Genomic DNA, 27,807 nt, shown 5'->3' on the forward strand with positions numbered 1-27,807 from the left:
ATGTCTTTATAAGATAAATAGACAATGGCTGTCTACCTGATTTGTGTTTTGTGTTTGTTTTTCTGTGTAAATTCATTAAAATACGACCCAACATGGGATTCTTTAGATACAAGACCACTTCCTCAGTGGTTTGATGAAGCTAAGCTTGGTATATTCATTCATTGGGGTGTTTTTTCTGTACCATCTTTTTCAACGGGTGCTTGGCTGTGGTGGGCATGGAAAGGCAAACCATTACCGGCTATTGTGGATTTCATGCGGAAAAACTACCGTCCAGACTTTACTTATGCTGAATTTGCACCTATGTTCACAACAGAATTTTTTTATCCAGAGGAGTGGGCGGAAATATTTCAAAATTCTGGTGCAAGGTAAGAGTACATTTTTGTACATTGAACATCGAAATTAAAATTTATTGTTATATACTGTAAAATGAAGTTGTGGTGTGTGTCAAGAGACTCCATGCTCTTCGTTCACATTAAGTTTGGTGAAAAGACCTATCGAGAAAAGAACTGCCGGCTAGTATTTTACCTTGATGAGTTAAAACACAAATGCTTGATTTTATGTTATAATATAAGCATTGAGCATTTTAAAAGCCCTATGAAATGAACTAATGTAAAAGTAGCCTATAAAACGTGGTTGTATAGTTGCTAGGTATAAGTATAACAGATTAATATGTTTTACAGAGGGCATAACTTTTCCCTATGGTGGAATCTGCTAGACTTGAGTTTTGTGACTAGTGAAAAAAAACTAGATATCATGCAACAATGACTATTTCTCTGTTGTGTTATACGCCGTTACGCATACAAAAACGTAATAAACATGTGACGTTACAAGACGTTACGTGTACAACATAAGTAAGTGTTTTTGTATTGGGGTTAATTCGTTACACTGCATATTGTTTACATTACCTTGTCGTAGCAAGAGTGTTTCAAAATGGAAACTTTACTCGTGTTCCGCAGCGAACTCTTGTTGATAAAGCAAAGCGATACACTAGTTCCTAGTGCGTTTATGTCTACAGAACATATTGTACAAGGTTTTGAAATTCTAAGTTTTATTTTGCAAATCATAATCCGTATATAAAATAATTAAACATATTGAAAGATATGATATAACTAACAAATAAGGGGCAGCCAATTCATCATCGAACGCCTTTCATGACGTTTTGCCTTTGCCCTTGCATTAATATGGATAACAATTGCCGTGTTTGTTTTGGAATTTGAGACTTAGAGCAGTGTAATTTTACAGAGCACATACAATCACTCGGTCAGCCGTCTTTTTTTAATCTTTTGTTTTCTATAGTGTGCTTTGGTGTAATGATGTCAGTATTTTCGGCGTGTTGAATATTTATCATGACATTATCAATTTGTTGTCTGTTTATAAATATGAATATCCTTGATACATTTCGCTTCTATTTTGACAGACTTTGGAAATATAAAATTGGGTCAACAAAGTACAAATCTTGAGTTAACTTCTTCTAGCTGAATTGATATATTCAGATATTCTTTGAAACTAATTTTAATGATTGTTTAAGATATTAATAGTATAAGGATAACAATACATAAACTTTAGTTTTTTGTTAAATACGAATCTAATTATGTCTCGAGTATAATAGAAATTATTGAACGCCTATGGCTTTTTGTAGTTTGTATGGTAAAATAATTGCTTGTGTTTAAAAAAATTAAACAATCATCTGATTTGAGACGACTATATGTGTTCGCATAACTATCAATTTTCTTCTATAGATAAACAATACTGCAACATTATTTGTAACTAGTTATTTTAACGTCCCCCTATAAGATTTTTTTTGAAAGAATGAAAGAATCATAATACTTAAACGTTTGTTTTGTTTTGGATAAAAAGGCATAAATTTCATATTTTGATAGTAATGATTAACTGTCATTTGATTTTTTTGTTGTTGAATACAAATGCAATCATTTCCTAATTAGAATGGAACTTTTTGGCGGCCTATGATTGTTTAACATCATAATTGGTTGTTTTCCACAAAGTTAAATAGATATAAGAGGAAAGATACTGCAATGCATATCATTGTATAAACATTAACAAATGACCTATATCTCTATATTTTATTTCCTATTCAATTTTCCTTATTTCGGTAAAGGGCTGTAAATAATTTTATTATGAGGTTTAAGATAATAAGGATAAAAATAATGATAAATATTAAAAATAATACGACGAAATTGCATTAAATGATCATTGCATTTCACTTTTCAGAGCATTTTTGGGTAATAAAAAAAATCACTATTGCGGTAAATCAGCTTTGGCACTAGTCGGGTTTGACAGTCCTAAATAAAGACGGAAATTACCATTCCTGCTTAGGAATATTTAATTTTAGTTTTATCTCATATTTCTTTGTTTTAAATGTTAAAACTTTGGTGAATAATTGATACAAAAATGTTGATCTTCTGTACTTGCATGTTTTGTATTTTCCATGGCGCCATTTTAATTTAAAAAAAACGATTGATTCGGTAATATGTATTTGTTCATCATGTGACGTAGTAGAGTTCAATCCTTCAGAATGGTCAATCGGTTCGATCCGCCTGCTGAGTCACATATTTTAACTATTAGTCTGACGGATTGATGAAGTGAGTTGGACGCGAACTTGACTGGACGGTGGCTGATCAATGACCGCTCATTGCTCGCTCAAATAGTAACGACTAAGGTTGCAAGTACTATATATTCTGATCGGACAGTTTCCACTTATATTTTATAAGATATCTATTATATACAATTAATGCGTAGTTTAAAAATCTATACATTGCCGGTGGTATAATGGGTACAATCGTATATTATTGACACTCTAAACTTAATATATGTTTTTCAAATTCAAAATATTATAACTAAATTCTTTTGTGTAACATAGTATTCGTTTTCAGGTAAATTTTGTATTTACATATTTTATGTGGTTTGAACATTACGAAGACCATACATTAGGACGAATCCACTATGTGTTACTAAGCTTGTTTCCTTGATCAAATGGGTTTAATGAAATCGTCAATCACCTCACTATAGGAATCGTTGTTTTGACCGAAGTATATTTTGCTTTTCATTGTTCTGCCGTACGATTTGAAAACTATTAAAGTATAGATATTCTGAAACCCTATAGAGCATAAAAACTTTACTCATAGTATGGAATTGTTATCTTTCGTGTGGTACCAATTTTCGTTGACCTCATGGGTACCGATCAACCACGAATCAAAATGTTACAAAAATTACAAAGTTGTATGCAGACATTGGCAAAACCACGTAATCAAATATCCACGAAAAAGTTATTGTCAATTCACGAATGTTTGGTATCCACGAAAACAAATGAATCCACATTAGGTCAATACGCTATAGTAAGTCATCAAAGTTTAATATGTATGTCAGTGTTGGTCACTATTAAATAGACATGTTCACCATAAGCCGATACCGAAACCGAAACCAATACCGAGACCGAAAGCGATACCGAAACTATTTTAGTGAGGTAAATGATAAATGTTCACAATGTTAATTAACTCAACCATTTGAACTCCATTGTATTGTTTGAAAGTTGAATACACTAGATTGAGTACTAGTATTACTTCAAAGTAATAATTATTTGATATACTAAGAATTTTCTTATCCCTGGCAAAGATAACTTAAGTCGTTTTTGGCACAACTTTTTGGAACTTTGGGTCCTCAATGCTCTTCAACTTTATACTTGTTTGTCTTTTTAATTATTCTTATGAAGACGAAACGCGCGTCTGGCGCGTAATCAAATTGTAATCCTGGTACCTTTGATTACTATGTATTTCAATTCATCAATTGACATGAATCTATCAAAAAAGCAAACTTAAATTCAATCATTATTGGTATCGTCGTAGGGAAAAAGCTGCACATAGTTTACAATAGGTGCAATATCGTTCCGACTATGTCTACAAAGAGAACCTATTATTGTATAAATTTCCATTCGTCTGATGGAATGTTCTACAATAACTCTTCTTGCACGAATCTTTTCATTAAAACTTTTGTGTTCATCTCAGATTTTTTACATTTTGATTGCGTAGCTGCCTTGCAGTATATGATGATGACATATTATTTTTAGATCGATATCGCCAATTATAGGTTTCCCGATTTGCTACGTAGTAGGTACGGTTGGTGTGTAACACAACCGTTGGTGCTGTTTTGGAGATATCATTTAATGCATGAGATTATTGTATTCATCCTGATGAAATTAAAGAAATCAAATTGCATATCAGCGATAAAAATCTTTTATCTTTTATTTATTAACAATTAAACAGCTTCTTGAACACTTTGTTCGTGATTTTAAACGAGAATATTTATTTATGTGTATAAGAGAATGAATCAAACAGTCCATACTAGAACTGAGTTGCCTCGACTTTTAGATTCTGAATATAGATTTGCGTTTCTGGTTTTTTTTTTTGCTTTGATTTTGTTATGTATATATTGAGCAAATAAATTAGTTTAAAGAATGTTTTCTAATACTTAAATATAATTAATAATATCTTACAGGTATCGTTATAACAATTTTACGTTTCAATGGCAAAATTGTGATCAAAATTGTGTTGACTTGTCATTAAGGATTATGTACCCTTCTGTTGATTCAATGCTAAACATATGGACATTTTATAGAAAATCCACAGCCTTTGTCCTTGTACTTTGGCAGTTTTGGCAGTTTGATAACTGATAGATATAGGATTATTGCATGCAGTGCTAGTATTGATTTCCTTAAAACAAGTTTATTAATGTAGTTATTGGTTAAAACAAATGAAAATATGGACCGAATCAAGTACACCATTCAGGGTGCGCTCGACTTTAGTGACTCTGCACGAGTTTTTTTGGAATTTAGAGGTTGGTTAGAAATTTTTGTAAACAATAAACACTAGCACATCATAGAAAAGCAAGTGAGTTATCTATGTTTCAAATATTATATGAAAAAACTTTGTATTAAAGACTGTGGATTTTTTATAAAAATATTGGTTTATTTGCCACAAAGTATTCTTTTCTATTAAATGCAATGAAACAGTAAATGAAAATGCTTTGCATCAAGTTTCCCCTGGTATATGTACAAAATGGCCTGTCTCAATTATTCATTATATCTGTAGTTTGATAGAATACTTGTTTGAAAAATTCGTACAAAAATGGCTACAGAAGGGGTCATCAACCTTAAAGGGTCACTTGCTACGAGATATTAAAAAATCTAAAGTAGGATTTTTTTTGTTCAGGCATTAATGAAAATGAAATAATGAAATAATAATTCACTTTTAGCAGCTGAAATTGGTCAATTTTGTCAAATTAAGCTAATAAAAATTGATAATGACTTATTCACTTGCAAGTGAATAACTCGACCTTGTTAAACCTGTATTCAAGTGAACTCCAATTTTACCTCGTAGAAAGAGATAGAATAACGCATGCATTGTCCGAGTACGGTTATTTAAAGAAAAATAATGTCAACATTGAAAGTGAAACAAAGGTAAATAATTTGATTGACTGATTCGATCAACAAAAAAACACGACGATAAACATAAATTTTTAATCTATAATATACTATTTAGTAGACCTATAAAAATCTAATAAAAAACTGCACGAGTTGCTTAATCCATTTATATCTATGTTTATGTTTATATCGCTTATATGGTCATAGAAGGTCAACTCGAAATTTAATCAGATGGCGTCATTGCTTAAATTCACACGAAACGAAGCTTAATCTTATTGAGACAATGGCCTGTAAATTGTTTATTTTTATACTTTTGACAGTTTGAAAAAATGTTTTACATTGTTATAAATAAAATATGAGAATTTGAATCAAATTGGTGAACATGAATCTGACAGCTAGTGCCCCTTTAAAATCAATTGTTATTTATTAAGTTATCATTTCGATCATTGCAGCAACATTTTTCTTAAACGCAACACACATTATAAAAAAACGGATCTACCTTTTTCCTTATAGTTTGTCACTGAACTTTTCGGGGTGGGTGTAATCATTAGAAAAAAAAAATGTTGATTACTAGTTAATTATTTAAATAATGAATATAAATTGTATGACACTTGCGAAAACCATTTTTTGAGTCGAAATATTTATCATTATGATATAATTTCATCTTGTTCGTTGATCAGTATATCATTAAATATTGTTATAACAGCAAGATTTGTAAATTTTATCGCGAGTAAATTTGTGTACTGCACGGGCTTGCGAGTATTAAATATAATCTAAGAGGGGATATTGATAACCAGTATCCCTTCATTAATCCTTTTATCGTAAAGCAATGCTAGAAAAACTCCTTACATGATAACGTATTTTGATTACTGATTACGGCAATTAATTTGATATTATATTTGCAATAATGCAATATGAATATGTCTTTCTAACTCTTGGTATTGTTCTACGGGAAATACTATGTTGCTATACATCGTCTTTTTCACCATTTATAACTGCTTTCCGGACTCAAAATTAAGGATTATTTTCATCGGTTGGTAAATGTTTCTAAATATTTTGTTCAGGTTAATATGTATCATGAATACGGTTTTACCAAAAATATTTTTACTCTTTGTTTTCTTATTTTTCTCACTCGGCTCACTGCGAACAAAGATAAATGAACTGTTGTGTTTTAAAAAAAGGACATGTTTCAAATATTTATATAGCATAGTGATTTAAGAAGTTTTTTTCAAAGAAAAACTGTAGTCCGAGGGTACAGTTAATTTTCAAAAAATAAAGATGCCAAGAGAATACGATATCAGTTGATGTATTTTATCATTGATTTTGCCATTTGATTAGGGACTTTCCGTTTTGGATTTTTCTCGGAGTTCATTGTTTTAATGATTTTACTTTTTACTAGAGAGACGTCTAGTAATGGACTTCTTGTTATATGTTAAGCTCTATGGATAATTGCTCAAAGGCAAATTATATCTTTGCTATCAAGTTATCAAAATTAAAAGTAACTAGAATTAAAATAGAAAGACTTCAATCTAATGCATGACTTAAATCTCATTTTTGTTGATATTTTTCTATTTCGATTTCTCTCCATCTTCCATATTTTGCCGTACAAAAGTATAAACATTGCCATTTAAGGGCAATAACTTCCATATATAACAAATGACAACGCCATATACACTAACCTATTTGCAGATCTGTATTTTTGATTAATTAGCTATCCAAAAGGAGTAGGTCCGGTAAGAACCGATTTTGGCCTCAAATTTCAGATTCATCTGACAAAAGATTTTGACCACTTTAAGTGTCTATTTCATTTGATTCAATTAATTTATGTGAAAGATTTTAACTAATTTAGTCATTAAAAACGTTCCGATTCAACCTTAAATATGACAAATCTACCAAATATGCCACAAAATGTAACTTTTCAGATGGTTTTTGTCAAACATGAAAGTGGCTGTATCCGTGTTCATCCTCAACCTTTATATATGTAATGTATTATCATCAAATACAACTCACACTTCAATATTAAGAATCATCACAAGTGCAGCCACTTTCATTTAAGACGAAAGTCGTCTAAAATTTAACTAAAATACTAAAATTGTGAAGATTTCGATAATTTAGCATGACTGTATGATGCTAGTACCCGATAAATGTGCATTGTATTGTCAAAGATAGCCCATATTTATCATGTTTATGTAACAGAACCATTCTACTTTCCAATAAATAACTAAATGTTTACATTTTAACAAGTTTTTAAAACTGCTTTATTTTGGGTCAAAAAGGGATCTTACCGGACCTACTCCTTTACCATTTCATCTTCTATTATAGATATGTTGTACTAGTAAGTAAACATCATGAAGGTTACACCAACTGGCCATCCAAGTATTCATTTAACTGGAATTCGAAGGCTACGGGTCCTAATAGAGATCTTGTTGGTAAGATTTTACAACATGTACAAGGAATTTAAAAATAAACCTTCCTGATAAATCAAAGACATTGAATTGAATTTGTCAGTCTAGGCCAGGACGGCACGCGGACTACATATGTATTTATAGTTCGCAACGGAATACATACTAGGCAAAAAAAAGAAACGTTACATTTTTGTAAGATCATTTATTTTTTTTTATAACAAAAAAATGATAACAATAAGTTATGCATGTATATATTTTTAGAAAAATCTTCCATAGATTTGATTTCTTATGGTCATAATGGTGAAATATATCCCCTTTTTGGTGTAACCATGGCAACAATCTGCATTTCTTTGATACAAAATATAGCAAAAAAAGATAAATTGCCTATAAAACATGCTAAACAATCTAAATGTTTATATAAACCTACTAAGAAGGCTATATTATTCTTCAATTATCTAAAAATCTATTTCAATGTACAAACACGTTCATACTTAAAAAATTCACAGGGGCCATAATGCGAAACTAAACTTCTAACTGTGTATTGCCACCTTAAGGATTAACATTTTTTTTTACCAATTCCACTTTAAATGAATTTCTGCTTTCTGCTAGCTAAAACGAGCAAATTGGCCTGCTAGTTTTGAAAATCGGTTCAGAAATAAATACTTTATGAAGGTTAGCAGTTGACACTGAAATGAAACAAAAAAGTGATTTTATGAAACATGCCATGTCAAAGTGCATTTTCTCCTTTTTCAGTCAAATTTCTAAAACTGTACCTTCTGTACCTGTCTTTTCTGGTTTAAAAACTTAAATTAACCTTAGCAGTAGACAAATTTTACAAGTTAAAGCTGTTTCAAAGCTCTAGAATGTCAATTTTGATGTGTATTAACATACCAAAACCTTGGTTAAAATTTAGTAAATACTGAATTTATTTATAACAGCGGGGAAAAATGCAGGCTTAGTTCATGCGAAATAGTGACTTTATACTTGCTAAAATAATAAATTTGATCTAGTTGCATGAAAAAATATAAAGCGTTCCCTTCTAAGGTTTCTACATAACGCGCAATCTTCTTTTCCAAGGTGTAGCCAATAAAGTATCAATTTATGACAGACCAAGTCTTTGTGTCAAAATGTCTATATTGGTTGCTAAGGACAATACACAACAAAACTAACATTCAAATGATATATTGTAATACTAAAAGATGTTTCTCCCTGAGAATTGTATCTTTAATCTAAATATCAATAGATTTATGGTACGATTTGCTTTGTCAAATGCCATAAGGTAGCAATACACAGTTAGGAACAAAACTTAAAATTGACACTCATAATTTTTAAACACCCTCTTTCCCCTCCTGTCTAACAAATTAGGCTTAATATTTGTTTTATGTATGTATATATCTATAGAAAGAGAATCTTCCATAGATTTGATTTCTAATGGTCATTATGGTGAAATATATCCCCTTTTGGGTGTAATCATGGCAACAATCTGTATTTATTTGATACAAAATATAGCAAAAAAGGGGGATGAACATGTCACAATAGTCTCCAAAATTTGGTCCAACGGAAAACTTCAATCAATTTCAGTAATACCTTTCCTGAAACCATAGGTTTATATCTATCAAGTGGTCCAAAAAAAATCATATGCATGTCTGCTCGTTTTTCCATAAAATTGAATTGAAAAGATCGAGCGCAAAATCTTTGTTGATACACACTACCATAAATTATGGACCTATGGGCGGTAAAGATAGGGAAGTACGGATTGTCAAACAGATAAAATGCATATGAAACATGCTAAAAACAATCTAAATGTACATATAAACCTACTAAGGAGGCTATAATATTCTTCAATTATCTAAAAATCTTTTTAATGTACAAAATTTTTCATATTTAAAAAAATTACAGGGGCCAAAATGCGAAACTAAACTTCTAACTGTGTATTGCTACCTCAGCCCAATACCACGATTCCGCCACCACCAAACCGATATGTTTCCTGCACGCACGCATCAGAAAATCGTTCATTGCGCCTCATGTATACCCTGCCTCTGCCGTGGCTAAATTTCAAGTTGAATTTAGATTCATTGGTTAAAAAAAAACACGTTTACATAATTACCTATTCCATTGAATCCGTACCTGAGTCAATTGAAGTCGCGCAATCCTGTGACACTGCGTAAGGATAGGTCCCCAAAATAGACGACGAGCTCTAGACCAAAGTAATTGTTTACGAACTGTTTGAGCAGATACTATGTTGTTATGTACTTCCGTGGGTTTGTCGTGCAGTTTGTGACGCGTTTACAAATCGATTCCGGAGATGCATGATGCGGATTTGCTGTCTTGACGTAACGTCGTTTCACGTGGCCTGTCACTACGGGAGAGATAATTTTTTGTGTGCCAGTATCTCTAAGAAAAGTCCTGAGCCTTGCAATAGTCATTCTAGAGTCATTAAACTAGTTTGCAACCTGCACTTGAGTCATTCCTGCTGCCAACATCCCAATAGCTCGTTCTCTCTCATTTTGGAGTAGATGGGACAATGACCTACGTGTAACTTTTTCAATTTTTTAATGCGAACTCTTGTTCACAATCGTGTTCGTCACAATTATTGACCAAAAAAACAACTCGATTCCTTCTCTGTACAGGTAATTTAAAAACAAATGGTTATTTGTTTGAAATCAGTCACGCCATTTCCGATATTTTTAGAAATGAGTAAATTTGATAGATAAATCATTCAGGTTATTAGTTTTAATAATGAAATTATTTGAAATTAATAAATGTGATATTTTCAAATGAAAAACCAAATTGAATGTAACGTTTCCTTTTTTGCTTAGTATATATATATTGATTAATTTAAGTGTACACTTGTATCTAAGTGCTGCCATGAATATTCATGCATTACAGGTAGAACAAATAATGTTGGTATACTAAGAAAACAAAACATGTATCAATCTTTGTTCAGGTGATACAAAAATGAAGCAGAATTTTGCAGTCATGGATAGTGTACATACAACATATTGCATTTTAGCAGGTTATAAAGTCCATAGGACTGGAGGTTATTTTCAAAGTTGAGACCAGAGGATATGCAACGAGAATACTCTAGGTCTATATGGCTCATGATTAATAAGTAACACAAATGACTTATTTGACCAGTGAGGGTAAACAATTCTGGTATTATTTAGTGGACCGCTTCAATCAAAAGAAGCCAACAATTCCAAAAAAATGTAACGAACAATACAAACGAAAAGGTTATCGCAATCATGTGTGGTAACCGCACAATAAAATACAGTGTTTGGGAGATAACTTTTACAACAACAAAAAATTTGCTAAAAGAACCAACTGTTGATATTATATCAAGTTTGATACTTTCAAGGATTTCAATCATTTGTGTGTTTAATGCAAGATTTGCATCACACACCGAAAGAAATAATTTACTAAAGACAAAACGTCTCCAACTTATAAGAAATATGTACTGTCTTAGCGAAAGTATGCATACAGCAACAAATAGAACATTGAACTGAATACCGTATTAAATATGTCGGGGTCACATAATCAACTGATCAAGAACCAACAAGGGTAATACACCAACCACATTAGCTTATCAGAACACACCTGAAATATAAATAAAGGATCATCAGCTACAATAAACAGTCGTTAAATTAACATGACATACTTATGGTCGAAAAGAAAAATTATAATTTTTCGGAATATCAAATCTAGAATCTGTACTATCATAGCGGTAAACCGATTATAAAGACGCACACCTGGATTAACCATTCCACAAATGATATCGGATACGTTCCTTTCGTCGTAACTTAAATACCCTTCCCTGTCATGATTGTGACTTATCGAATTAGACTGTTTACCGGATTTCTTATCACATAAGCAACACGACGGGTGCCACATGTGGAGCAGGATCTGCTTACCCTTTGGGTGCACCTGATATCACCCCTAGTTTTTGGTGGGGTTCGTGTTGCTTATTCTGTGTCATGTGTACTTTTGTTTGTCTGTTTGTCTTTTTAATTTTTAGCCATGACGTTGTCAGTTTGTTTTCGATTAATGAGTTTGACTGTCCCTCTGGTATCTTTCGTCCCTCTTTTGAGATACATGAAATATTGTCTCTATACATATTATATTTAAGCAAATGTACCAAATGTACATCCCCGCCCCCTTCTTATCCCCCAAATAAGTTTGCTCATTGATGTGTATGATTATTCTCTAAATCTTATCCCAGAGTCTACATTGTAATGAATAAACACTAAACATTTACTTTTAAAAAGAAGGATTTTTATTAACTTCAAAAAATTTATTATAGTTTGAACAACTTTTCTAAAAGAGGGAGCCACTTACTTTTGAAATTAAAGAAGATATCAGTCCTGGAATAAAATAAAATTATTGGACATGTTTTGGTCATTAATAGCAGAAATATGTACACTTCTTTTGAAAGTTTTTTTCACAAGAAAACAGGTGCCCTTTTGGTCTAAGAAAACGCTTTTATCACTTGAAATTGATCCCTCATTGAAGGTGTAATCATCACATTGAAGGGTTACTTCCCTTTGCGGGGTTGTTCCCAATCTTTTGTATAGTTTTCTTCATAACGACAGTTTTCTATCCTAGAACATCGTAAATGGAAAAGTTGAGATTTAAAACTATGCTTGAACCACATCCTGTCAATCAAACGACTTTAAAGTACTCTCTCAAATCAATTATCTATATCAAAGTCAAAGGATAAAGTTTTAAATCGGAGATTTTTCTTGGTTTTAAACATTTTTCGTCATAACATTAGTTTTCTTTTTTGGACTATCAATAAAAGACGATGAGGAGACTTCAAAACACGTGCGTCGCAAAGAAGTTAATAAATCCTGATATGTGACGTACGCCATTTAACCATATCATTTTGTCAAACAATGTAAGCAACACCTTTATTAATTAGTCCTTTGTTGTCGATAGTTATAAAATGCAATCAGCTGATTATTGATTTCCTGTCGAAATCTTAACGATTTCAAGGTGAATTCCGAGTATTGTCTGATCAGGTTAAGCCCAAGAAACAGAAAAAAGTAAATTAACAAGATGGATGAAAATAAATCGCTACATGTATATTATATTTCTTTTGCTAAATTCTTTCGCAAATGTCGAATTTTAATCGCCACAATTATCATTTTTTTTTCATTTTGCGACCGCCAGCGGAAACCCTTGGGGAGGGTATTTTCAGGTGGTACCGTTTAGGTAAACAATAGCAGTCTCTTGATTTGTTTTCCTCTTTATTTGTTCATAATTATTATATGTTTGGAATGAAATCGACTACAGTGCACTCGATATGGTTCAACAAGAACCTGTCTTCGTATACTATTCTTTTTTTTTTCTCATTCACCTACTAAAAAATAAAACCGTAGAAGAAGCAAGAAACTAATGGATAAGGATTACATTTTGAAATATAATATATATATATAAAACTTGCCATTATTAGCTGCTTTGACTATATCCTCTTTGTAATCCACACTGAAATAATGTATCTAAATGGATTCTGAATACACATTTGATTGTAATCTAAAGTTTGAAACAACACTCACTAATAACGACTTCTCTTTTTTCGTGTTTGTACTAATTACGAATATACTTTCATCACTATGAGTAGTCCTTGCGCACGCAAAAAACATGATTAGCATACCATGTGTCTTATTCATAATGTAGCAAGATGCGTTATTTACCTTCAGCTGTACTTTCTATGTGTCTATTATTTTAAGTTGAGCGACTGTTTAAAAGGGCCAACATGTAGAATATATTTAAATGTAAAGAAAATGTATTACCCCAAAAATGTTCATACTGGATGAACTTAAATCTTTGATTGCTTTTTCTTTTGTATTACCTTTTTCGACGTGTTAAACAATGATTTGAGTAAAATATACGCCTCTAACAGTCCATTCTGTATAATATTGGAAATTTATATTGTCCAATATTTTACGGCTTATATCCCTTACGTAAATTTGTAATGTTCAGCTGGTGCTTACTTTTTCAAATCAAATGCATTTGAAATCAATATTTTTTTCCCAAATAAAAAGCATGAAATGCCTGATATGCTGTTCGTCTTTTTTTTAACTTGTTCTGTTTTAAGAAATATTCATTGACAGGATAAAATCAGGTGACACTACTAGTGCTAACGCCTAGGACGTTACAAATATTAAATTATATGACTAAAAGAGGGACGAAAGATACCAAAGGGACAGTCACACTTATAAATCGAAAATAAACTGACAACGCCATGACTAAAAATGAAAAAGACAAACAGACACACAATAGTACACATGACACAACATAGAAAACGAAAGAATAAACAACACGAACCCCACCAAAAACTAGGGGTGATCTCAGGTGCTCCGGAAGGGTAAGCAGATCCTACTCCACATGTGGCACCCGTCGTGTTGCTAATGTGATAACAAATCCGGTAAATAGTCTAATTCGGTAGGTCACATTCATGAAAGGGAAGGGGATTGTAGTTACAATGTAAAGAACATATCCGATATCATTTGGGAAACGCTTTTTCCATAACGGTCAACCAACTCGTGATGGTGTCCGTAAAATTTACAAAGGGATGATTTCAACTTCACCATTTGTAACTCTTGGTTTAATAGCTTCCTTGTGAGCAGCAAGGAAAATCAAGAAAATCATGTTAGAAAATGCAAGCACAGGAATATCGTATCAAGGAGATATATCTCCCGTCTGCAGGTGCTGCTGGAATGTTGCTACTTAGAAAAGGAAAGTTCACAATTGGAAAGCTGAAATCATCTCTTGTGTCGGAAAGTTTTGTTTTCATCCGACCCCCATTGTCAATCTCTATATGTAAGTCAAGATATGATGCCGACTTAACTGTATCTGTAGTATCCTTTATCTCTAGTTCGATGGGATAGATGCGTTCCACATAGTCACCAAATTTAGTGAAAGAACATCATCTATATGGCGGAAAGTAGAGTTAAAGGATATCACTTACTTCGTATCTTTCTTCCTAAAAGTTCCTGCATGAAGTCAGCCTCATAATAATAGAGAAACAATCCGGCAAGTAGAGGGGCACAAATTGTTCCTGAATAAATCTATCAAAAAAGACAAAAGTCCTTGAACATCGTTAATGATATACATGATAATGCAATAATACAAGACATGTTCACTCGTTGTATTTCCAAATATGTTATATTTCGAGATAATGAAACGACAATCAATTTGAATATTAACGAAATATTACGTTCTTTATAGCAGTTATAGTTGATCAATGATTTGGAAACGAACTTGATGTCGTTTGTTCATGAAGTTGGGAAAGGAACAAACAATATTTTTTTTTCCAAATATTGATACGGTTGGTTTTATTTTTGGACAATATTGAGGTCAAATTCGATAATGATGCAATCACATCTATGTTCAGGAGTGAAAAATGCAATAGATGCCTGGTCTTGTATAATAAAATGTAGGTATACATGTATTACTTACCATTGACATGTTGTCATTACAGGTGAGTTGTCGGCTGCAATCAGAGCGAAAACACAGATGAGGTTTGGACTATATCATTCACTGTTTGAATGGTTTAACCCAACATATTTGGATGACAAAAATTCAGAATTTAAGAAACGCAACTTTGTCAGGGTAATGTATTTAGAAGCTCATTATTAGTGCAGTTTAATCAATTATATCAATTACCGGACAATTGTTATACAGTTAGACTAAGGCGTGCTGTTTTCGGAAGAGTGTGTGTTCTAAAACGTTTGATAAGATTAGGTAAATGAAATGCAAATATGGCAATACAACACTATATGGTAAGCAGTTGTTTAGCATTGTCATACGTCATCTCCATAAACATTATTTAGGCTATCAGCTCATCCATAATCGATTGACTTTGAAACTCCTGTTTATATTAAGTGTTTAAGAAGAACCCCTAAAAGTTAGCTAGTTATGATTGAAGTGCACTATTAAGCTAGTAGCAGCATTAAAACATTATATAACACAGATGATAATGTAGCAGTGACCTGGGGTCAAGGTTAATTGACTTTCAAATGTTTGCTTTATTCAAATGATCAGTTTGTGAACAACTTAGTTAAAGGCAGACATCATTGAAATTTATCTTTTGCCAAGCAATTAATAATCAATAATTTATTGATGTCTTAATTTAATTAGCTTGAATGTACAGTTGAGTGCAGAACTTCATTCTATGTAGACGTGGCATATACGTGCGTGCAATTCATGTAAACGATGTGCTAACTCTGCGTTAACTCCAACATTTTAATAGACATATTAAGTAAACGTGCGTTTTAAGTTCCCGATCCCACTGTGTTAAAGCAAGGCACCTCTGTTAGCTTTTAACATAGTAAAAAGGCGTTCCTTTCCACGTATACTTCCGCGTTAACAAGAAAAGAGCGTGCCTTATATGTTTTGTAAAAGGTTAGCGTACGATTATGACTGCATGTTTGGTTAAACTAATGAGTGGACCAAAGACAGGAACAAAATTAAAATTTTAATAACTGTGTTATTCTTCATACGTTCTATTTCAAATTTGAAATAAAATAAGATATCATCATTTAATATTTAAATCTAAAAACAACAAAAAAGAAAACAAACTGAATATTATTTTTTTCAAATCTTGCAAAAAGATATGACTGAGCAATGTTGAAAATGACCGGACACACAATGACAAAATAAAAATGCTTTATTTTATTTCTCAAAAGATTCTATGCAAAATTGAAATATAAAAACCCTGCTAATTAAGTATGTTTTATACCTTTGCATGGATTTTTAGACATACAAATTAAGAAATTTAACTTTAGAATTGCACATTTGGTATATCATACAAAGGGTGTCAAAACTTATACAACGACATTCTGTCCTTTTTTGTCACTAATGATGTATAGTTTAACACAGACTGTGAGCTTTATAAGTCTACGGTTTCTAATATTTTTGTTGAAATCAATAAAAAGTGACAATATTTTTCTTGTTTATATTTTTGTACTGCATGATAATTGAGTACTTATAATACATTATAACAGATTGTAAGACATCAAAGTGAAGAAATTGAAGTTTAAAATCGAAAACATACGTGTCGCATCAATCACATGTGCTTATAATGTTTTCTATTGATATAGTGATATACAACGGCTCTAACATTCTGTTCTTTTTTCGTGAAGGATAAACAGTTTTACTCAAATTGAGACCTATATAAGTCAGAAATTATTAATTTTGATATTGATCACAATAACGTTGTATTACTATTAATATTGTACTCATGTTTGAGTACTTTTTTTACTTCATAATTTATTGTTAGACACAAAAGTAAAGAAATTTGTCTAAGTAAAACAGAATGCCACTTTGTTTTCATTTAGTTAAAATATCAGGCAACGGTACTTCAAGTTCTGTTTTGTTTTGTCCATAGTGATCTCTATATAACTCTTTCGTTTATAATATTTATATCGTTAACAATAGAAAGTGATACCTCTTTTTGTTATTCATATACTTGTTCCGGTTCGTATTTTAGAACTGTTTGTATTTCAGGATGGATTGTTAGACATGAAAGAGTAGCAATTTAAGTCTAGAACTGCAAAAGTTATCAAATCATAAATACAAAATGCCAAAATAGTAAACCCCGGCAAGAGAATTCTGTCGCTAAGAATGAATAACTTTACACTAAATAATAGTTATATAAGTCAACAGTTACTAACATTTACATCGAAGATAATAAAAAGTGACATTTTGATTTTGATATTTTATTTTTTTTATGCTGATTAAGATTATAGTACAATGTTAACTGCTTAACAGAAAAAAAATATCCGTTACCTCTGCTTGTTTTGTTCGTACATGGTTGTCAATATAATGATAGTGTTCGTGACTGTTACACAAGTGGGATTTTAATCTAGCTAAAACATAAGGTTTAATCAACCATATGTGTACATCAAAAAATGCCTGTACAAAGTAAAGAATATGACAGTTATTGTTCATTTGTTTCGTATGTTTCAGCTTTTGATTATTTTTTTTTTATTAAAGGACTTTTCGAATTTATTTTTCCTTTGATGTCGGTATTTTTGCTTATGTAGTTTTACTATCAATAGTAAAAACAGACAAGACACATCTCAGACTGAACAGAGTTTTTAAAATGTTTGTGTATTTAAACCATGTTTGTTTTAAAATAACGAAATGCGTACCGCAGAAACGTTAAATATCAAGTGATTTAGGACAAACCAAATAAAAAGAGACAAAGTAGAATTTTTATACGTTATAGATAAAAACAGCATTTTTAAAAGGAAAACTCAAATGGTGTTTATTTCTGAGGTAATGTTCTCAAATAAACCTTAAAATCGAAGCTCGAATGTTTTGCAAATCAAATTCATAAAGACGTTTATGATCATTCAAAATCCTAACGTTCGAAGACGACAGTCAGATGCAATCTTTTGTAATGTCAGCTTTGTCTGCTTAAATTTTAATACTATTAAATGCATGTTCTTAAACTAAACATGTGTTATTTGATTAAACGTAGAACACAGATGCACCTTTTTAGCCAAGATCCTAGTAAGGTTTGAATAAAACACAATATCCACGCTAGTCGAACACAAATAAGAAAGTACATGTAGTTATCAAAAGTACCAGGATTATAATTTTATACGCCAGACGCGCGTTTCGTCTACATAAGACTCATCAGTGACGCTCAGATCAAAATAGTTAAAAAGCCAAACAAATACAAAGTTGAAGAGCATTGAGGACCCAAAATTTCCAAAAGTTGTGCCAAATACGGCTAAGGTAATCTACTCCTGGGGTAAGAAAATCCTTAGTTTTTCGAAAAATTCAAAAGTTTTGTAAACAGAAATACACAGACGTTTTTAGGCAAATATATTAGTTTTCAATTAATTTTTATAATAGTTTTTTTCTAATGGATATAAGATTTTTAGACGAAGGCAATGCCCGAGTTATATGAACTGGTGAATACTTACAAACCTGAAGTTATATGGTCGGATGGAGACTGGGAGGCTACTGATGCATACTGGAATTCCACCAATTTCCTGGCTTGGCTTTATAATGAAAGGTCAGTAATACTACGGTTATTTTAGTTTCTTAAGAATAATGTCAAAACAAGTAATATGTAGTTATTTTACATGGCTCACAATACGAGTTGAAGGTTCTTATTTACCTTTTCAGAAACATCATTAAAACAAGTTTGTATCGCCCTCAATTAAAAAAAATGAAGCCCGCAATGACGTCCGTCTTTTTTTCCAATTTTTTTTTCGTTTAGTTATTCAAATTAACTGGGTTCTGACAACAATAATAAAACAAAAACCAGGAAGCTGCAAAATGACTTTAACATTACTATTTCAAGGGCAGCAACCAAACAATGGATTGTCTGAATCTTACAGGGCAGATAAAACAATACCTTATAAACGCTTTATCTTAATGCTTTAAGTTCAGAGGTATAAGCATTACTGTTGTTTACAGTTTATTTTTATATTAAATAATATTCAAGATGATGACAAAAAAATGCAAAATTTCATAAAAATTAACAATTCAGACATGTCAGAGGGAACAAATCAACAACCGTATGTATTAATCGTCTGAAAATTTCAGAACGGATAGATCTCAACCTAATAAACATGTTTATCACATGTCAGATTTGCTATAAATGCTTTAGTTTCGGCGATATCAGCCAACAACTGTATTTCGCCCTATGTTTTATTTCTAGCTGTGTCGGCCATCTTGTTTTGGAAAAGAATCATATGACACATTTTTTAAACAAGATACCTCAATAATTATTGTGGCCAAGTTTGATTAAATTTGGTCTAGGAGTTTCAGAAGAGATGATTTTTGTAAAAGTTAACGACGACGAACGAATACGACGTCGAGGACGGATGACGTACGCTAAATGATGATGAAAGCTCACTTGGTCCTTCTGAATAGGTTAGGGCACAAAACTTCAAATAAATATCATTGATTGTCAGTAACTCGTAGAAGATCGGTCATTTTCAACAATTAAAAATGACCACATTAAGATATAGGGAGCATGGCACGACTAATAACATGTGTTTAGCATTTTTCTCAGAACCATAATTTTATGTACTAATCCCTTATATTTTTATCCACATTTAACGACATGCATAACAACAGAAATTATCCTCCCAGAGGAATACGGGGAAAAAATCGGCAAAATATTAAATAATATTGTCTCTATTGGCCGATCCTAATTTTTGAAGGCATACAACTTTTGATACACATATTGTTTGCCTTATGTCTGTTTCATATATATGAGTGTGCGAAATATGAAACAAAGTTTGCTTTTCCTACCCCATGTATTCTTATGTCAAACCACTTATTTGAGAGAACTATTCAATTAAGTCAATGCAATAAAATCAAAATAAATTGATGCATTAATAGTGAAAACCTCTGCTTTTTCCTCCCCTGTCATTGTGAGGCCCATGTAAGAAAGGCTCTTGTTGATTGATGTCAAATTGTCCTAAATATTTGAAGACATAACTCAAAACATGAGATTCGATTTTTAAGGATGTAAATTCAATCGGGATGGATGCAATTTGCGAACTCTTAATTATTGAATTTTCACTTGTTTGAGTCTGCTCATTTTTTATGATTCAATATGAGTTTAAAATCAAATGGCTGCAACTATATAGTAAATAAAGATGCGTCTAAAAAATTAACACAGAAATAAAGAATGGTTTAATTTTGTTTGGATCGTAAAATAAAACGCGTTGATACAAACCGTCAAAATAGGCGCAGTTTAGGTACCATTCCTTTAAACATATTGAAGGTTTATCTACCATTGTAGTTCTTTTTATTTATTGTCCTGTTACTTGTAAATCTGTCTAAATGAAATTTGCCCTTCATTTGTGTCAAAACTTTACTTCAGTTTTCATAGCATCATTTTCACGTTCATCCTGATTAGCCATATTACTGCCGACCTTTCAATCCCATGTTGTTAATGTAAACAACCCCCTCTTTCCGCTTTTTTCTGATATTTTGATTCAAATATGCAATAGTAAAATTAATAATACGTTGCAAGGTCAATTGGGAATTATCACGTGCTAATCATCTATATCTCCGCGTAAAATATTTCTGTAATAACCAAGAGTTTTAGTGATAATTCTACACTGAATATTTTATTTTAGGTGAAAATCGTTGTCAATTCATAAAGAATGTCTTATGTCTAAAAACCTTTTTTTTTTAAATCTAGTATCCATAACTACTGGGTATATTGTTTAGCCAATGTTGACTTCATGCTGGTATTTCAACACAATAAATATTCAAAACAATGTTAAAACAATGTACTAATTTAAATGTTGGTTGTCAACGTTGAAACAATGTACTAATTTAAATGTTGGTTGTCAACGTTGAATCAATGTACTAATTTAAATGTTGGTTGTCAACGTTGAATCAATGTACTAATTTAAATGGTGGTTGTCAACGTTGAATCAATGTACTAATTTAAATGTTGGTTGTCAACATTGAATCAATGTACTAATTTAAATGTTGGTTGTCAACGTTGAATTTAAATGGTGGTTGTCAACGTTGAATCAATGTACTAATTTAAATGTTGGTTGTCAACATTGAATCAATGTACTAATTTAAATGTTGGTTGTCAACGTTGAATCAATGTACTGATTTAAATGGTGGTTGTCAACGTTGAATCAATGTACTAATTTAAATGGTGGTTGTCAACGTTGAATCAATGTACTAATTTAAATGGTGGTTGTCAACGTTGAATCAATGTACTAATTTAAATGTTGGTTGTCAACGATGTATCAATGTACTAATTTAAATGTTGGTTGTCAACGTTGCATCAATGTACTAATTTAAATGTTGGTTGTCAACGTTGAATCAATGTACTAATTTAAATGGTGGTTGTCAACGTTGAATCAATGTACTAATTTAAATGGTGGTTGTCAACGTTGAATCAATGTACTAATTTAAATGTTGGTTGTCAACATTGAATCAATGTACTAATTTAAATGGTGGTTGTCAACATTGAATCAATGTACTAATTTAAATGGTGGTTGTCAACGTTGAATCAATGTACTAATTTAAATGGTGGTTGTCAACGTTGAATCAATGTACTAATTTAAATGTTGGTTGTCAACGTTGAATCAATTTACTAATTTAAATGTTAAATGCCAACGAATGTTGAATGTCAACATTGAATCAATTATGATTATTTGTTGATTAATGTAGCAACGTAAAATCAACAAAGAATTAACGTTGATCTTACAATGTGTGCCTGCAGGATTGTTATATTCTGCCAACCAATAATATGTCATGAGCTGTTAATCAGACACATATTGTCAATTTGAAAATTGAGCTTTGTGAAATGAAATGATTGCATGTACTTTCAACTTCAATATGTATTTTTCTTTCGATTTGATTTACTAACGAAGAAGAATGTCTTATGTCTAAAAACCTTTTTTTTTAAATCTAGTATCCATAACTACTGGGTGTATTGTTTAGCCAATGTTGACTTCATGCTGGTATTTCAACACAATACATATTCAAAACAATGTTGAAACAATGTACTAATTTAAATGTTGGTTGTCAACGTTGAATCAATGTACTAATTTAAATGTTGGTTGTCAACGTTGAATCAATGTACTAATTTAAATGGTGGTTGTCAACGTTGATTCAATGTACTAATTTAAATGTTGGTTGTCAACGTTGAATCAATTTACTAATTTAAATGTTAAATGCCAACGAATGTTGAATGTCAACATTGAATCAATTATGATTATTTGTTGATTAATGTAGCAACGTAAAATCAACAAAGAATTAACGTTGATCTTACAATGTGTGCCTGCAGGATTGTTATATTCTGTCAACCAATAATATGTCATGAGCTGTTAATCAGACACATATGGTCAATTTGAAAATTGAGCTTTGTGAATTGAAATGATTGCATGTACTTTCAACTTCAATATGTATTTTTTCTTTCGATTTGATTCACTAACGAAGAAATTGTTATTGCTTACCCTTCTGAAGCACATAAGATGACTAAGATCACCTTTGTTTTGGCGTGGCTCGTGTTGCATAGTCTTAAGCTTTAGTTTTACATGTTGGTTCATGTGTACTATTATTTGACTGGTTGTCATTTCCTTTTTTAACCAGTGCGTTGTCAGTTTTTTTTTCGATCTATGAGTTTGACTGTTCCCCTCTTTTAGTGATGATTAGATATAGGAAGATGGGGTGTGAGTGCCAATGATTGTTTATTTATAACCGGACGAACTTTTTGAAATTCTTTGAAATAAATCAAAGAGTGTTTACATTTAACAACAATATATCATTTTTGTATGATAATCCTAGCCTAAAAGCAAAATATATTGTTGATGAGTCTATCGCTAAATGCATGTCTATACGATTAAGTATTTTTCATTTTTGTTTATTTCTCAGGTTAACAAATTTCAAAAGTATCACACAACACTAGTTTATTGTAGTTATATAGTAAGGATTTTTGTTATTTTTGCTGATTATTGGTGACTTAAAACCTGTGTAAATAATGTTGTCAGAACTTTACTACTTAATTTAACATTTGCTTAACTTTTCAGTCCAGTAAAAGATACAGTGGTTACAAATGATAGATGGGGATCTGGAATTCCCTGTAAACATGGTGGTTTTTTTACATGCACTGATAGATATAATCCAGGTATATACAATTTGATAATTGCTAATTTTCTATTAAATATTTGTGTTTGCTTGCCATTTTTATAATTGTTTTGCCATGTTAAATTTTATTTTTAGTATAAAATGATTATAGATTTTCCGCTGAAATATTTTGCCACTTTTCCAACTGTTATAATGTGTATTCCCTTTATACAATTGTACACTGTACAAACGCTACTAATGAGGCAAGAACTACTTCCTTGGTTAGAAATAATTTAAATAGTAAACATAATGTTTTATGCTTTATGTTTCAATCTTTGTCAGAAATACAAGAGAGTATAACATAGTTGTCTTGTAAGAAGTTAAAATCCATTTTGATATTCTTGAAATAAAAGGATCAAACATATTGTGCTATAAAGTTGACTTACTATTAAACAATATGAAACCGTTTATTAGGAAGACAATAACGATATTGAATGATGTTGTATGCAGAACCGTTTTTCAAAAGCAAAAGAACGATAGTAATAAATTCGTTTCAAATGTAAATAGATGATTTTGTTTCTGTAATTTTAAAGGCAAGCTCCAGACACACAAATGGGAGAACGCTATGACAATAGACAAATATGCCTGGGCATACCGCAGAAATGCTAGGCTTGAAGATTTCCTTACAATAGAAGATCTGTTATCACAGTTGGTATCTACTGTTAGGTAACTATGTTTTGATCATGGTCATACGGAGTGATCCTAAACTTTATTGTCAGCTTTAATTCTCAACTGTTATGTTCGTTTGTAGAAAAAGTATTTAAGGGGTCTCACGGGTCTAAATTAACTTTTTTTTTTCTAATATAGGATTTTGCTATTGTTTTCTATGATTTAACTTTATTTCATACCTAATAGAAATTTAAAATAAAGATTTGGGGTCCCCATTCATTTAAGCTCACAATCTGCCTCTGAAAGAAGCATACCTTTTTGTTAATGTCCTTTTTTTTCTGTTGAACTAATAGGAGAAATATTGGTAATATCGAAATAAAAAAAAGAACTTAATTACAGAAATCGCTAAAATGTTACAATTATATAGTTTATGTACAGCTTGTTTGAAAACAATATAAAAAATATAGGTCACAGATGAGTTAAAAAAGATATTTCTATTTAAACGTCAAAAAATTACATTTTTGCACCAAAGGGAGTTAATGTGGCGCTTTTCAATGATTTACACATTTTAAAAGTCAAACCAAATAGATTTGTTAAGTCTTAGATGCATAATTTTTTTATTAGTTGTTAGTGAATTTGAACTAGCTGTCAGTTAACTGCGAGTACTCTCAGATCTGTTCATTGTGTCTTTTTGTGTCGGGATGTATAAGTACCGGGCCACGTCCACTTGTATTTTTGTCCATCTGATGAGTGAAGCCTTTTTCAACTGATTTTTATAGTTCGTTCTTATTTTGTACTGTTATACCACTGTCCCAGGTTAGGGGGGTGGTTGGGATCCCGCTAACATGTTTAACCCCGCCACATTATTTATGTATGTGCCTGTGCCAAGTCAGGAGCCTGTAATTCAGTGGTTGACCTTTGTTTATGTGTTACATACTTGTTTTTCGTTCATTTTTTTTTTACATAAATAAGGCCGTTAGTTTTCTCGTTTGAATTGTTTTACATTGTCTTATCGGGGCCTTTTATAGCTGACTATGCGGTATGGGCTTTGCTCATTGTTGAAGGCCGTACGGTGACCTGTAGTTGTTAATATCTGTGTCATTTTGGTCTTTTGTGGATAGTTGTCTCATTAGCAATCATATCACATCTTCTTTTTTATATTGTCTCCGGAACTTTTGTTCATATTATAAAGTGATAAATAATAGTGTAATAAACACAAATTATAATGAAAAAACAAATGTTTAATTGTTTGCTGATTTTTTTTATACCCGGGAGCCTCCTTAAGACATCAATAACGTTATAAAACTTAAAAGGCATTTGAGGAATCTGGAAGAGGGACATGTTTTCAGCTGAAGAGAAAACGTTTACAGCATAATTGAATACATGCGTTTTTTAGTTGTCTCTTTTATCTGATAGATGAAGGTTTTTTTTCTTTTTCAAGTATGAGCCTGCAGTTATTAAGACGTCAATGGTATTGACAATTGTCTGTCAATTTTACAATGTTTGACAGAAATGTCTTCATAATCAGAATATTTTTTTTTCCTTTAGCAGTTAAATGAAATTTAACTTGCATATGTACATAGCATTTATGCAGTCACTTTTTTCTCTGACACTGACAGCACAAGTTCAATTGAAGAAGAAGGTAGTGACTGTTTTGTTCTTTTAGAAGCTACTTAAATATAAGTAGATCTTTTCAATTACCAAATTCAATGTTTATTTATAGGGCGTTTAAATGGTATTAAATGAATATATTTGCTCCAAATACTGACATATTTCATATAGTCTAAATGCGTTTACATGTATATTACATACCATATATTTTTCAATATTTGAAATAAGCTGTGGAGGAAATATGTTGATGAATGTTGGTCCAACTAAGTATGGAAAGATCAGTCCTATTTATGAAGAGAGATTACGTCAGATGGGACAATGGCTGCGTGTAAATGGAGATGGAATATATGGAACAAGGCCATGGGTTCACCAGAATGACACTGTAGTTAAAGATGTGTGGTATGTAGTACATACGTACAATCAACCATGACCAATTAATAACTTATATAAATAAATAGATTAACAACAGATAAATGACATTAAGCAATGTTTGAAATAATTTTATATTTTTGAGTTTATCATTATATAACAAGTCTATGTATTCGAACAAGTGATATATGTTACGCCTCAACGAAGTAAGAAACTGTCAAGCCTTAGTCGAGCTATGTGTGGCGTCTGCCATTACTATATTACTTTCTGAAAAGGCCATATTAATGGAAATGGAAAATCAGTATAGGTAATTCACGAATATGTATCTAACAGTTGTTTTATCATGTGTACATTGTATGGATACTAAGGTCAATGATATTAGGTATGCAGTGTCATTTCTATGGAGATTGCATGGCACTGCAAACTCATCTTGGTTAATTGATTATGAATCATTTGCATATATTACATAGTTATGTGTGTGAATATGACAGTAATTGATAACCACTGATGATAAATAAATGTAGTTTTATAAGCATTGGCATTTATAGATTAGTTTGATTTATTTTGTACATTTCTAATGATTAAGTGACTGTACTGGTTTTGCACAGTACACAACTTTTACCGTTTATTATTATTCCTCACAAAAAAAGTAAGTAATCTAGCCGGAATAACTACGTGCAGTCTATACACTAGTTGATATGCTAATCAGTATGTATTAAAGATACCAATGATGGTAGCAATTAAAAGACACAAAACAATTCCATATTTTTAAATGTTGTGTTTATGTCTTTTGCATTCTTATAAATAAGTAGCATACACTACTGAATACATTATTTAATAGGTATACAATGAAGAAGGCGGTCACAGCAACTGATGTATTTGCGATACTGCTGGAATGGCCAGATAATAACTTGTTAAAACTTGGAGCACCTATACCATCAGAGGACACAACTGTCAGCATGTTGGGATATCCTGAAATGTTTACATGGACAGCTGGAACTGGTTGGAAAGGAATCAACATACAGATACCACACATGTCTGTGAAAACTATGCCATGTCAATGGGCATGGACATTTAAAATGACAGGATTACAGAATTAAACATGACTGGGTTTGAGATATATACTATATATTTTTTTACGCCCCGACATTCCTGAGGCATTCTAACATTATTTTAATCAATTCAACGAGGAACAAAAACAAAGCTGTGTTAGTATCAGGACTTACTAATCTTTAAAATATAATAACCAAACAACAGGCTTTTCAATATATATATATATTGCAATCCATATGAAAGAAGGCTAGGCACATAATAATACATTTGTCCATATATCATACCTTTACAAAGTATTACTTGTTCTGTTGTAAAAATACTCAAACATTTTAATAAAAAATCAAAAAAATAAAATTACTAGAAATACAGAATGCTGCAAAATTTATATTTACAAAATTAATATTGTATAGATTTGTATGGCATTACAAAAAGTTGCCAATAGTTTTACCCGTATATCGATTATGGATGATGCAAAATTATAAACGATGATAGCATATAATTTTAGCTTTTGTTTGAGGTCGATACAAGAAAATGTTGACCTGAGAAAAGACTTAGGACGAAGTACAAGACCGATTTACCACTTTGGGTCGATATATCCTGTATTGACTCCATGGAAAAACTATAATTGTTATAATACTGATTTCCGACCATATTTGTATTTACATCGTCAAGGATTAAAGTCTCTGTTTT

At 31.4% G+C, this 27,807-nt stretch overlaps 1 protein-coding gene across 1 annotated transcript; it reads left to right on the forward strand.

Moving 5' to 3' along the window:
- LOC143066858 (alpha-L-fucosidase-like) lies at positions 1-27,164 on the forward strand. The gene is made up of 8 exons (XM_076239674.1): positions 1-365; positions 7,757-7,863; positions 15,323-15,453; positions 18,738-18,871; positions 23,379-23,476; positions 24,009-24,141; positions 25,924-26,094; positions 26,906-27,164. Exons 1-8 carry the CDS (start codon positions 25-27, stop codon positions 27,162-27,164), a joined length of 1,374 nt encoding a protein of 457 aa, XP_076095789.1. The 5' UTR covers positions 1-24.
- Positions 27,165-27,807: the final 643 nt, after the last annotated feature.

The sequence above is a fragment of the Mytilus galloprovincialis genome, chromosome 1 (genome assembly GCF_965363235.1).
Source record: "Mytilus galloprovincialis chromosome 1, xbMytGall1.hap1.1, whole genome shotgun sequence".
Lineage (NCBI taxonomy): Eukaryota > Metazoa > Mollusca > Bivalvia > Mytilida > Mytilidae > Mytilus > Mytilus galloprovincialis.

Coding starts and splice junctions, on each gene's coding strand:
- LOC143066858 (XM_076239674.1), top strand. CDS start 25: ATGGCTGTCTACCTGATTTGTGTTTTGTGTTTGTTTTTCTGTGTAAAT. Junction 24,142..25,923: donor CAGTTGGTATCTACTGTTAG/GTAACTATGTTT, acceptor ATTTGAAATAAG/CTGTGGAGGAAATATGTTGA. Junction 26,095..26,905: donor ACTGTAGTTAAAGATGTGTG/GTATGTAGTACA, acceptor ATTATTTAATAG/GTATACAATGAAGAAGGCGG.